Raw genomic sequence first — 14,236 nt, 5'->3', positions numbered from 1 at the left:
AAAGTCAGGCGATGGACGCATTTAAAAATGGCGGAGCTAGATGGGACAGAGTTACATTTATGGAAAAACTTTGTTTTTTGGTAGCAGACAAGGCAAGATCAGAGATGAATCAACAATGACGATTGCAAGTATCAACGTACGCAAGGATATTAGTAGACAAGCAGTTTACCGGTTCATCATGTCAACATGAATGCGGAAAATCGAGAGAAGACACTGGACTATGAACTATTCAGCTACAGTTACAACAGGTTATAATGTTGGAGTCTCACTTGAGCTCCTAGTTAAAAAAATTTTCTTCTTTTTTAGGAGCACAAGGGCTCAATAACTAGACTATAATGTTCAGATATATGTTGAGAGGAGAAGGGAAAAAATTGGGGGTAACACCAGGAGGGGGGAGGGTAGGGGAAGAGTGGGCGGAGTCCGGGAGAGTTGGTGGTGTAAAAGGGGAGTGTGAGTGTTGAGCACTGGCGTGCACAAGGGGTATGTGTGCTCAGAGGGATAGAATTAAAGGGGTAACACAAGGGAAAGGAGGAATGGGCGGGGGAGGGGAAGAATAGAGAAGGCAAGGGGAGGGAAGGGGGGAATGAGAGGTTCCTTACAAATACCTATGTGGAGTGTGTACAAACGAAGGGAGAGACCAGAGGGCAAGAGGAGAGGAGAGTTTGAAAAGCAACAGAGCTTGGGGCAGTATGTGTTAGCTCTGAGGGCTCAGCTGGGAAGCCTTCAGATAGTATGGGGAACTATTGTGCAAGATGACAGGAGACATTATGTTATGAATGGCTTGTCTTAAGATTGTGTCGTTGAATGTGGACGGAGTACACTCTCCGGTAAAGAGAACCAAGATTCTGCAGGCTCTTAAGCGCCAGAAAGCTGACGTAGCCATGATTCAGGAAACCCACCTAAGTAAGCTAGAACACCTTAAGTTAAAGAAGGATTGGGTGGGAGATATATTCTTTGCATCATATAATGGAAGGCAGCGGGGTTGCCATACTGTTCCGGAAAATGTGGCCTTTGACTTACATAATATGTACCAGGACCCAGATGGGCGTTACTTGATAGTGACTGGTGAATTGCAGGGGAAAAGGGTGGGATTATGCAATGTCTATGCACCCAATGTTTATAGCCACAAAATTTTCACTTTATTGAAAGCCAAGTTGGTAACATTAGATGATTATCAACTTATAGTTGGGGGGGACTTTAACATCACTAGCGATCCCTCAATAGATTGCAAGCCACCACGGAGAGCAGGGAAAGACCATGAGGACAAGGGTGTGAACTTGCTGATGAGAGATTTAGATTTGGTGGACATATGGAGGCAACAACACATAACAGACACTGATTACACTTTCTTTTCTCACCCTCATGGGGTCCACTCTCGACTTGACTGTCTGCTTATATCACACCCACTCAGTGTTACAACAAATCGATCAGGAATTGTAGAGCCAGCTGTGTCGGACCATGCACTAGTGTGGGCAGAGTTGTCCTGGGGTAGAAGGGAAGGACTGGCCCGATGGCGGATGAACCCGGCGCTATATAGGAGCAGGGATTTCTGCTCCTATTTAAGGAAGTGCTGGTTGGATTACATAGCAGAGAATGATACAGGGGAGGTGAGCCCTAGAATTTTCTGGGAGGCTGCAAAGGCAGAGGGAAAATTATCGCTTACGTTGCCTCCAAAAATAAAAAACGGGGGGAAAAAATAAAAGATCTCACAAAGAAATTGCGGGAGGCGCGTAGAGTACTTATGGGTCACTCCTCGGACGGTAATAGGAAGACATACATGGAGTGTAGGAAAGAAATACAGAATGTGCTGGAAGAGGAAGCGAATTACAATGTTAAATTGTATAAATATAAGCTACACCAATGGGGCAATAAAACGGGCAAAATGTTAGCATCTCTCGTGAGTCAGAGGACAACGAGAAAATTTATCAGAAAAATTAGAAACAAGCAAGGGAAAGTATGTGCGCAGTTAACTGATATTCAAGAGGAGTTTCTTCGCTTTTTCTCGTCCCTATATAAGGAGGGCTCCTTTTCAGAGGATAAATGCAGGGAATTTGTCGAAGGGATGGGTTTGGCCACTATCTCAGTAGAACAGCGGCAGATGTTAAATGCGCCAATACAGGGGGAGGAGGTTCAGAAGGTCATCAAGCGTTTAACCTTAGCAAAAGCACCGGGACCCGATGGGCTGGGAGTGGAATACTATAAAATCTTACAAGATATGATTATAGCTCCCTTTGTTGCTATGTGTGAGGACACAAGAGAAGCGGGCACTATGGGACCGGTGTTAAATCACACACATATAGTTGTACTTCCAAAGCCCGGGAAAGATGGGGAGTTGGTAGGCTCATATAGGCCAATATCTCTGCTGAACCAGGATGTAAAGATTTTGGCAGCGGTGCTGGCGGATCGTTTGGGAAGGGTGGTCCCTTGCCTGGTGCATCCAGACCAGGTAGGCTTTGTTAAGGGCCGGTACCCGTCGGCCAATATCTTAAAAATATGCAGAGTGCTTCTGGAGGGGAAAGGGAGAACTGGGGATGCCATTCTAGCTAGCCTGGATGCCGAGAAAGCCTTTGATAAAGTGATCTGGAAGTATATGTTTTGGATATTGAGGCGTTTCGGCATCCAGGGAGAATTTTTGAATTGGATTCAGGCACTGTATAGTTCCCCGACGGCTCAAATACTTGTGAACGATTCCCTGACGGATACATTCGCCCTGGGAAGGGGGACCAGGCAGGGGTGCCCGTTGTCGTCCTTATTGTTTATTTTGACACTGGAACCACTAGCAGTAAAAATTAGACAGGAGTCAAATTTGAAAAGGCTAAAAGTGGGAGGAGAGGAACATAAAATGAATCTGTTCGCAGACGACATGTTGTTGCTGATAGACGATGCGACTGAAACTCTGCCTCGGGTGATGCATACCATTCGAGACTTTGGAGAATTCTTGGGCCTCAGCATAAATTTTGAGAAATCGGAGGCGCTACCGGTCACTGCACCATGTCGCTGTAGAGAGTCGGCGACTTTTCCTCTGCGCTGGGCACCGGGAGGCATTAAATATCTGGGGGTATACCTTAGTGCAGATCAGGGCTGGATATATAAAAGAAATGTAATTGACCATATAGAGGAGGTAAAAAAATTATGTAACCAATGGAAAGACTTACCATTAAATATTATGGGCAGAATTGCATTAGTGAAAATGGTGTTATTACCCAAGCTTATGTATCCGCTACAAATGCTCCCGCTGTGGGTGAGAAAGGAGGAGGAGAAAAGGTATAGAAGTATTATAGGCACTTTTATCTGGCATTCAAAGCGCTCCAGGATTGCGTTTACTAAATTGATTTACGGGAGGGCACAAGGAGGCCTCAGACTCCCAGACCTGAGGAGATATAACGTGGCGGCACTGATGCGGTGGATACATGAGCTGATCTCAGGGGAGGGGCATTATGCCCTCCGGGGTTTTTGGGAGAGCTGGTGCAGTCCAAATGATCCTTTTACAGTATTAGAATCCTGGGTAGTGCAGGGAGCTAGGAAGATGGTGGAGAACCCATTTGTGGCGGCGCTACAGCGGGCGTGGAGGTGGTGGAGAGGACATGGAGAAGCAGGTCAGGGGGTCAGCCCATTCATGCCACTAGTAGGGAAGTTGGCCTTCCTGGCAGGGCAGGGCGTGTCGGTATTTAGGAGCTGGCGGGAAAAGGGATGTCGGTTCATAGGTCAATTTAGGAAACAGGGATGACGCCTTTCCAACCTTGGATATGGTAAGGCAGGAACTGCAGATAGCTGGCTCTCAATTCTTTGCTTATTTGCAGGCCCGAGACTATGTTCTGAGTGAAGAGCGCAGGACCTGGGCTATAGCTCATTTTACCAAATTGGACCTCCTGTTTATGCAGACTAATCCAATAAGTAATAGACTGACCAGGTGGCATCAAGCGATTAGAGACCATAAAAAAGCACCACATATGATACAATTGGCAGAGAAGTGGAGTGGGGATGTGGTAGAAGAAGTCACGGTGGATCGCCTAGGGGTAACATTTAGAAATCTGAGTAAGATAACCCCGAATGCAGCGTTGCAAGACATCCAGTATAGGATTCTCTACAGGGTGCATATCACAAAAACAAGAGGGAAAGCATTGGGAATGTGGGAGGATGACACGTGTAATAAGTGTAAGAGGAGTGTGGGTTCATTCCTACATTCTTTTATGGAATGTCCATTATTGCACTCTCTCTGGGTGAATGCGTTGCGGTTGTTGGAAGAAATTCTGCAACGCACAGTGGAGTGGCATTACTCTGTTACTCTGATGGGATGTGGGGAGGCACTGAAAAGACAGGGACTGGGCGCGGCCCAGATCCGCTTTGTATTGCTGGCATTGATAATTTTGAAGAAATGCATATTGCGGGAGTGGGTCAATGAGACACCCCCGGAGGTGGAATCATGGAAAAATAGTATGATAGAAATGGGCAGCTGGGTTAATATGACTTATAAATTTGCTGTTGCTCTGAGTCTCCGTCAATACCGAGATCTGTGGTGCAGAGCCCAGACATTGCTTTCGCAACAGCACTCCAAATCCAAGTAGTAAAGAATGTGTAAAGTTGGGGAAACTCTCAACTCAGGGGGGGGGGGGGGAGGGGGGGGGGAGGGGGATAAAAAGAAACTGTCATGGAGTCCAATCAGATCAAAGGCTATGCTGTGTTTGTATCATGAACAATGTTATTCAGCATCTGTTACTTTTAGTATATGCTATAAGATGTATTAAGTCTGACTTCATACACCAATAAAAATATAAAAAAAAAAAGAAAAGAATTATTTGCTGTAGAGGTTTTGGTTTTAGTTACGGTTCTAAAACTGGCCCAAAATCCTTTCTGCCCAGTTTTGGTTTCAGCCAGAAGTCTACAGCCATGGTTTTGGCCGAAACAGACTATGTTCGGTGGAAGCTGAAAATTTGTGCTTTGTACAGTCTGTCTCCCTCTCACCTCCAATCAGGAGTTGCCTTTCCCCCTGCCCACCTGTAGGTGCTCTCCTCACGCCTGCAGACCTGCACTCCCGCTTTGGCGAGTCATCTCCCGCACTCCCGCCAAAGCAGAAAATGTCTCGTTCAGCACTGGGACACTGCACCACCACTGCTGCTTCTCCCAATAAGCAGCAGCAGTGACAAAACAGCAAATAGCAAGTGCGGGGCCACAGTCTTCAGGCATGCGTTGTCTGCTCTGCCAGTCCCCTGCCTCCGGTGACATCAGCTTCCCATTCTGGGGTAGAAGACCGGCAGAGCCAACAATGCATGCCTGAAGGCTGCGGCCCTGCGTTTCCTATTTGTTTTTTCCCACAGCTGCTGTTGTTCATCATCGAGAGAAACAGCAGTGGTCACTGGCCAGCCCAGGACAGAAGATGCCTGTAAGAGGGGAGGGTGTGTTGAGAAAGAGGCAGGAGATGCTGGATGCTGAATGGAGAGAGTGGAGAAAAAAAGATAGAAAAGTGGGGACCTGGATGGAAGAGGGGTAGAGAGAGAGAGGTGGTGTGGAAAGTTGGGGAGAGAAAGAGGGGACACAGATGGAAAAGGGCTGGAGAAGATGCTGGGTGGAAAGAAAGATGGGAAGAAAGGGGGAGACCCTGGCTGGAAGGATGGAGAGAGAAAGAGATGATAGATGGAAGGAGAGAGAGAAATGGAAGTTCCTGGAAGGATGGGGACAGAAAGAGAAGAGACCCTGGATAGGAGGATGCAGAGGGAAGACGCTGGAATGATGAAGAGACAAACAGGGAAGACACTGGATGGAAGGGTAGGGAGAGAAAGAGGAGATGCTGGATGGAAGGATGCATAAAGAGGGGGAGACACTGGGAGGATGGGGAGACACTGGATGGAAGGGTATGGAGAGAAAGGAAACACTGGATGGAAGAATGCAGAGAGAAAGAGGAGGAGACACTGGAAGAATGGGGAAAAGAGGGAAGACTGGATGGAGGGGTAGGAAAAGAAAAAGGGGGGGTTGCTGGATGGAAAGGGGAGAGGAAAGAGTTAATGAAAGACTGGAGAGTAAGAGGAAAGGGCATAGAGGAGAACCAGGGTGAGGAAAAGATGAAAAGCCATAGGTAGATGAAGTAAAAAGAGGGAAATTAAAAACTAGATAGTAAGAATTAAATCTGGACGGAGAGGCAGAAAAATAAATTGAAGAAAACTGAAAGAAACAGGAGGGAGAAAAATGACAAATGGACAGGGTTTCCTGTCCATTTGTCATTTTTCTCCCTCCTGTTTTTTTTATTTCAGAAGATGAAGGAAAGCAGAAACAAGAGAGAATGGGAGCAACACAATTGGAAAAAGTAAATGACCAGATGACAAAGGTTATGAAAATAATTTTATGAATTTAGGATAAAGTGATATAGATGTGTCAGAGGTTAATAAATACAAATAAAGCACACAAAATAGAAAATAAGATGATACCTTTTATATTAGGCTAATTTTAATACATTTTTGACCAGTCAGAGACGAACACTTCTTTTCTCAAGTCAGGAGAGGATACCATAACAGCAGTGACCTGACCTGAGGCAGGAGGTTTTGGCCTCTGAAAGCTAATGGAAAAAGGTATTAGGCTAGTCTAGTAAAAAGGTATCATCTTATTTTCCATTTTCAAGTTCATGAACTGATCATATTTTGGGAAGTCCGGCATCGGCAGCTGAAGTACACTGCCAACTGCTGCACTGCTCAAACAGCACGGTAGGGGGCTCATGCTGTGGACTTCTTTAGCTAGTTGGGCTTGGGCATCTCCGCCAGCAATTCAACCAGTGCCACAATTTTGGAGTGAGCTTAAGCTAAAAGGGGCTGAGGCCCCCTTGTGGTTATGACCCTGAGGGAAATAGATGTTGGATAGGGGATATAATAGAGTGAACTGAAACATTCCCTCTTACCACATCCCTGCTGTCACTGGTGCAAATAAAATTTTTTCTGCAATGGCCGTGGGATTGATGTGTTCCAGGGGGTGGAGCCATGAAGTAGAGTGGGCAGGGCCAAGGTAGAGTGGGCGGGGCTGGGGCATTACTAAAATCTCCTCAAAAATCGGGACCCCCTCGCAGCTTGGCCTGTTTTACAATCTCTGGCAGTCTAGGGCAGGGGTGATCCCCAGTTGTTTCTGCCCATGTTGGGTTTGCTATCAAAATGGCTGTCATGATCTCTAGTGGTAATCTTGTAAGACTGCCAGTTTCATAAGAGGTCACAGCAACTGTTTTGAGAGTAGACTTGACATGGACAAGAGTGACTGGGGACCATTCCAAATCTGATTACACCACTAGACCACAAGGGATTGTAAGGTAGTTAGGGTGAGGGGTGGGGGTGGGAGCTATGTTTTGCATTCTCTCCCTTTTTTTTTGTATGTAATGCAATTGCAAGTAAAGCAGTTATGATCTTGCATAGTAGTTTATTTACCATATAAATTCTTTTGATACAAAACTTTAGCAGGAATTTAAGTCTGTAAATTTGGGACAATAAGCTCCTTAGGCAGTAACCTGTCTGTGGAGATATGACATCAGCTGTTAATCCAAATGTGGCGCAAAGTCAGGCATTGTAAAAGCACTGGCATTTTAATTTTTCTTAGTTGAGGTCCATATGTGCAGAGGGTATTGTGCTTGGAGGTAAAATATGGGCTTTCAGTATTTAAATTATTATATATATTCTGGCTTGGATGCTATTTGAGTAATTCTAAAGAATTTCCAGGCTCTGTTGGGTATGATGAAGATACAGCGTTTTAATCAAACTTGTGGCATGCAGAAGCTAGATTCTATGAGAAAGGAACCTGATGTGATTGTTTTCAAGCACAAGTACTGGTCAGCTTATAGTGTTAGTAGGGAAATGTTAGTACAATGAAATGAAGTTTATATATTAGAAATGTATTGCTCTTTATTGTAATCTTTCATAGCAGATAGTCTTCGCATTAGTAACATCAATGTACTTTTTTATTCTTGATTTATATATCAGGTTGGTATAATGTCTGCAGTGTAGACCAGTGTCTGGACTCCTTTAACATATTTTAGTAAGAATCTGTATCATGCTTGTCCTTTAAATACAAAACGGAAAACATCTCAATGCTACTTTCTCTTGTTATTTGTGCACAGTTTGTTTAGTTTTTGGTTTCAGCTTTAGCCGAAACCAGGTGATAAGTTTCGGCTGCATTTTCGGTTTCAGCAGAAAGTGGTTAGACAGTTTCGGTCACAGTTTCAGCTTTGGACGTAACTGAAAAAAAAACCCACCTGCTTTGGTTGGCCTCTACTTTGCAGTTGTGAGTATGTATGTGGATAAATAAGAGCTGCTCGATGGTGTGTTTGAGTTTTCAGAAGACTTTGATAGTGCTTCCTGAGAGATTTCTCCTGTCTCATTACTTTTTAATTTTAGTGGCTCTCAACCAGAGGCGTAGCTAGGGTGAGTCGCCAGGGGAGCGGCCGCCTCCCCCAGACGGACTTCCGACAGTTCCAGCACCTATTTTTCACACGATCTGTCGCGTTTAAAATATGCGCCATCGGCAGTCTACTCTTCGCTCCCCTCGTGCAGGGAAACCAGTATGTTGGGATATTAGTGCAGTGGTTTCCAACCTTTTTCATGTTAAGTGGACATGAGACCTCCAGAGGCACAAAAATATTTTAAGTTTACACATGTAATTTTATATACTAATTTTGATTTTACAAGGATATAATTTTTAAAAAAATCACTTAATTTTGGCATATTAACATGGGAAACTGTATAAAAATAATAAATATTTTTGAAGATGCAAACTTTTGTGTTGCCCAAATCTTATTAGACCAATGTTACTAGCTAGTCACTGCTTCCACTCAATCTCAAAGCCCAGAGACAATGGAATGTTAGCCCACCAAAATAAAGCTTAAAGGAAAAGCAACATTGTCAACAAAAGAAAAACCAAAATTGGATCCAAGGTATTCACAGATGCTAGTCCTGCAGCAGGTATTCCCCCCCCCTACACACACCCCTACCCTGCCTCCCAGTTCCATTGTCACCACCACTAGAACCAGAATTTCAGTCAAGCTGCTCCTGCCAACAGCAAGAGAGGTCACATTACCCACAATGACAGTAATCCTGGTTGCCCGGCTCATTCCAAAAGAAAGTGCCACAGCTGCCAACCCCTGCCACAATCAGGAGGCAAATGTGGTGATAAATGGAGTCCACTCTATTGAAAGCAACATAATAATAGAGCCCACCAGGGCTTGGTGAAGGAAAATAAGGGAAAAGCCCACAGTCAACAAAATGTTAGCCCACCACAAATAAAATGGAATTTGCTCACCTGATGCCCCCTGAAGCTCCGAAGGGAAGCGTGTGCCTCATATTGACGCACATGCACAAATGCGCACAAATGTGTGCGTGTGCACGTCAATGTGACCACGCATGACATGCAGGCAAATGTGACCCTGTGGAGCTTCACTGGGCCTCTTTTCTACCTGCCTCCTGACGGTGTTGCATGCATCAGGTGAGCAAATTCGATTTTTCATTATCGTGTATGGGACAGCAAAAATTGACTGTCGGGGCCATGTGTTGTACACCATTGCACTAGTGGGTCAACAAGACCTGGGATGTGTGTCATCAACAATTTGACAGATAGCAAGTTAATGCTTTCCATAACATGCACAAAACAGAGCCTTGTACTTGAAATCCTCATAACTGCACCTTAATTCTGCTTCTCCCCACTCCACCCGCCAATGATTACTGTTGCCACCAGACCAAGTTGTAAATGTTGCAGGTCTGCTCTCTTCCCCCCTTCCCCCCCCCCCCACACTGATAAAACAGCACCACTTCATTCTGAACCTACCTGTGCTTCCATCACCCTGGGCTTGAAGTCTTGCATCTTGCACCCTCCTCTGTGACCATGATCCCTGTCATTGCTGGCTGCAGAGAAGAAGGATATGGGACTGGGAAGCCCCCTGTTCTTTCTTCTTCTACTACTACTACTATTTAACATTTCTAGAGCGCTACTAGGGTTACCAACTCTGAGCATTGGGTGGAGAGGATAAGTTTTAATGTGGGACTGCTGGAGTGAAGGATGATGAAAGGGGAAAGAAAGAGAGAGGATACAGATGGACATGGGGAACATTGTGGGGGGGAGGTTGATAAAGATGGGTGAGCCTATGGTTGTGAGAGAGGACAGTATGAGCCTGGTTAAATGGAATCTCCACAGGAAGGGAATCCCAGAATTGGAAATTTTTTCGCCCTTGCTTCCTTAAGAGAAATGTCTTTCAAGATTGAAATTAGGTGGTAACTGGAGGAGGAGGGAGAACAGGGATTCAGAGATTAGATGGGGACTCAGAGGACTAGGTTGGAGCGTGGGGACTGTGACTGAATGGGGATTTGGGGATCATGGGAATAGGGGCTGAGAGACTAAGCAAGGATTCAGGTATTATGCCATAGAGAGGGCAAGGCAACTAGGTAGTGTGTTGCTGTATTAGACACCCTGGGGTACTTGAGATAAAACATAAAAAAATGAGTTGAGGTAGAATATCTGAAGATGAGATACAACAGTGAAGATGACTCAAGGATAGACAGACGATGCTTCAATTGGTCAAAGTGTTTATTATAGTACAAATAAGACTCGACACAGCTGTGTTACGGCTAACAGAGCCTGCATCAATAGTCTCTTAAATTGCACAGGAAAATCCACGTTAAAATGATATCTATAGTCTGTATGGGAAAAAAACCACAAGCACTCCATGCGCGAAAGTAGACAGAAAGCTCACACAAGCTTCTATATCGCATGCAGAAGCCATCACCCTACCCCTGCTGTCTGCTCTGGATGTCATAAGTACATAAGTACTGCCACACTGGGACAGACCAAAGGTCCATCAAGTCCAGCATCCTGTTTCCAACAGTGGCCAAGCCAGGTCACAAATACCTGGCTAGATCCCAAAAAAGTTCAATACATTTTGAGGCAGCAAGTCGGAATGGAGGCGGTATTTGGGGTAGGGTGATGGCTTCTACTCCCATGCATGTAGTTTCTGTGGGAGCTGAGATCTGAGAGAGGGAGAGTTTTGGCCAGGCAGAGACCCCTGGATCATTAGCTGTGGAGGTATCTCCAGTTAGTAAGACCCCTCGCAATTAGATGGTTGCAACTCCTTCCTCGCTGTACCTCAGTCTGTACTGGGAGATAAGACTGAGATGAGACTATGAATATGGACTCTACGGAAAGCTTTATCTTAACTGTGGTTTCTTCTCATTTGCAAACTGCTGTACGCTATCAATGGTATGCTAATATGGCAGTAGAAGATCTTAAGCATAGAACTGTTACATTGTCTCTGTTGAAAGGCCACACTTGTTTGAAATCTAAATCCTTTCCTCTTTAATGCCGCCCTCGGCAACTAACCTTTATACCTCTATTCAGGAAATCTAGACTGCCCAATTTGACAGCCCCTATTTGACTGACTGTACATTTGTCCTTTAGATTGTAAGCTCCTTGAGCAGGGACTGTCCTTCTATGTTAAACTGTACAGCGCTGCGTAACCTAGAAGCGCTTTAGAAATGTTAAGTAGTAGTAGTAAATGTGAAGATCTGGAGAACTCTATCTAAAAGAAAAGTCTTACAGTGATAAATTTTTCTAAGCTTAAGCTGGTGTCACCTTGAGACGTGGTGAAGAAAGTTTTATTAGAAATTCTTTGTGTTCCCGAGGAGGCGCTTCCTGTATTTGCTAAGGTTTATTCTTTTCCATTTTGTAAGAAGATAGTAGCCAGGAAGGAACAGGATTTCTAGGGTCCAGGAGTTGATGGATTTATTTAGTCTCACTTGGATTTTGGAAAGCTCAGTTGAAAACATACCAGTTCCAGCAACACTTATTGCTACTGTACTTTTGGATTCTGAGATTTTTTGCTTAGATCCTTGTTTTTATGGTTAGACTGTATCTTGATGTCTCTAGGGTTACTCAGAAGAAGAGGAGGGAATTTCTGCTTATACGTGGGGGGAGGGAGGTCCTTCAGTTTGGAATCTTTATTTTGTAGTCAAGTATATCTCGAGCTACCCTTTTGTTTTCTTTATTTCTACAGGACAAAGAAGCTCTTTTGCGCTTTTTCTTTAGATTGAAGGACTGTAACTTTATGGGGGAAAAGTTTTAATTTTCCCTGATGTTTCTAAATGGACTCAAACTAGATGCAGAATTTTCTTTTTTGGCTTACCGCCAAAAAGTTTTTATTTGGGAGCTACTTTTCAATTAAGATTTCCTTGTTAATGTATGATTTCCTTTATGTTTTCTTTGAGTCCTCTCAATTATATTCCTTTCTAGAAGGTAAAGGGATAGTATCATCTTGATCATTGGTATATAACATCTTTAGTTTGGGCGTAAGTGTACAGCGCTGCGTACATCTAGTAGCACTTTAGAAATAATAAGTAGTAGTAGCGCAAGAATTATAGATAGCATTTATCACTTTGGTTTTGTTGTTAGTAGGTCTATCTTCTTCTAGAATTTCTCCACTTGGTCTCCCTCATTGTGGGCTATTATTTGGCACAAAATGGGAATCTTTTGTATATTTTATATTAGTTTAAATATCCTTACTTCGTTAGCAACTTTAAATAACTAAAGAACTCAGCAATATTAAGGTGCAAACAGCAGTCCAACAGCTAGAGGTGTGTTATCCAGTCTTCTGCATTGGTTGCCATATGTATGATTATCTCCCAGTTGGTTAGAGGCCATATGCTTGCGCTTGGTGCAAAAGCTTTCTTTTTAGGAAACGAGTTCAGTCTCAAGAGGCTACAGTAGGTGAGACAGATGGAGAGGTATATAGAGGAGACATGTAGGGATATAATAGAGCAGTCCTACATCCAGTCTGGAAATATCTAAGCTGTCTTGAAGGAGAGAGGTCAACTGAAAGGAGAGAATGACAATATGCAGAAAGTTCAAATCTTAACCAGGAACTAAAAATATGTCTGGCAAGCCGCCTTTGCACTTTTGCATTCGGTTGGTAGTTGGGGCATAAAGAGAAGAGGAAGACAGGCAGGGCCAGTCCTGCCATTAGGTGGAAAGCATCCACCTAGGGCAGCAGCATTTGGAGGGGAGGGAAGGGGCAGCTTAGCACCAACAAGACAAGACAGCGCATCAGCACAATGGCATGCCTCTCCCCCTCCCCTGGCTGGAAGTTTGTCAGAGAGGGCAGTACACTGTATGCCTGGAGCATGCATGGGTCCTCAGAGGCCCCACACCCTGTTTCAGAGGATGGAGCTAGGGTGGTGGTGGTGGTGGTAACAGCGGGGGGGGGGGGGGGGGGAAGATGGACATAGCAAGGGGAGAGTGGAATAAAGGAGAGATGCTGGACATAGCAAGAGGGTTTGGAGAGTGCATGTCTAAAGGTTTGCCTACAGCATTAGATAACCTTGGGCTGATTCTGAAGACAGGCATCTGTTGCCATTTTCGTGGTTTCTGTCTAGTATTTAAAACAAAACAGAACTAATCATACTATACAGAAGCTGAGTGCCTGTGTTTTCCCCTGTCTGTATAGTAGTAAAGGCTATTTGCTTATTCCTGATAATGTGTTTGATTTTGCTGTGAGTACTTTAAGCAGAACAAATGCAATGTGATAGAATAAAAGTTATCTTATTTCTTTATTTCTTTGGTGATATCTCTTCCTCTTTACAGTGCAGCAGAGACCGAGGGAAGACGCACTTATGGAGTTTGCAATGAGTAACTATGATTTAGACTCGGGGAAAGCAGCTACATCTGTTAGATTTGGAGATCCAAGAAGCGTTTCTTAGCTTCATGGCCTCTTTATTGAAGGGCTATAGGACATTCCTAAGGCCAATAACACAAGCACCTTCTGAGACAGCCACAGATGCCAGCTCTCTCTTCGAGCTACAAGGTAAGTGGCTTCAACTAAAAACAGTAATCAAATCATGTAAGACTATAAAAATGTTGAATTTACTAATGAGGTGTTTGAGGTGGTATATTTTTTTAAGGAGTATGGGGTTTGTTTGTGTTTTTTAGTTGTACTTATTACATGGATTTATAAATGTGTTCTGTTGACCCCCACATAGTAACATAGTAACATAGTAGATGACGGCAGAAAAAGACCTGCACGGTCCATCCAGTCTGCCCAACAAGATAACTCATATGTGCTACTTTTTGTGTATACCCTACTTTGATTTGTACCTGTGCTCTTCAGGGCACAGACCGTATAAGTCTGCCCAGCACTATCCCTGCCTCCCAACCACCGACTCTGACACAGACCGTATAAGTCTTCCCAGCACTATCCCCGCCTCCCAACCACCAGCCCCGCCTCCCGCCACCGGCT

At 44.3% G+C, this 14,236-nt stretch overlaps 1 protein-coding gene across 1 annotated transcript in view; it reads left to right on the top strand.

The window, feature by feature from the left end:
• The window catches only part of DENND4A (DENN domain containing 4A), a 576,041-nt gene that overhangs the window by 216,605 nt on the left and 345,200 nt on the right, over nucleotides 1-14,236 (top strand). The window contains 2 exon segments of the mRNA XM_030189785.1: nucleotides 13,585-13,649; nucleotides 13,651-13,804. Coding sequence (XP_030045645.1) covers nucleotides 13,585-13,649; nucleotides 13,651-13,804 — 219 coding nt within the window.

This window comes from Microcaecilia unicolor, chromosome 1 (assembly GCF_901765095.1).
Source record: "Microcaecilia unicolor chromosome 1, aMicUni1.1, whole genome shotgun sequence".
In the NCBI taxonomy this organism is placed as follows: Eukaryota; Metazoa; Chordata; class Amphibia; order Gymnophiona; family Siphonopidae; genus Microcaecilia; species Microcaecilia unicolor.
This window is presented reverse-complemented; position numbering and strand designations above follow the sequence as displayed.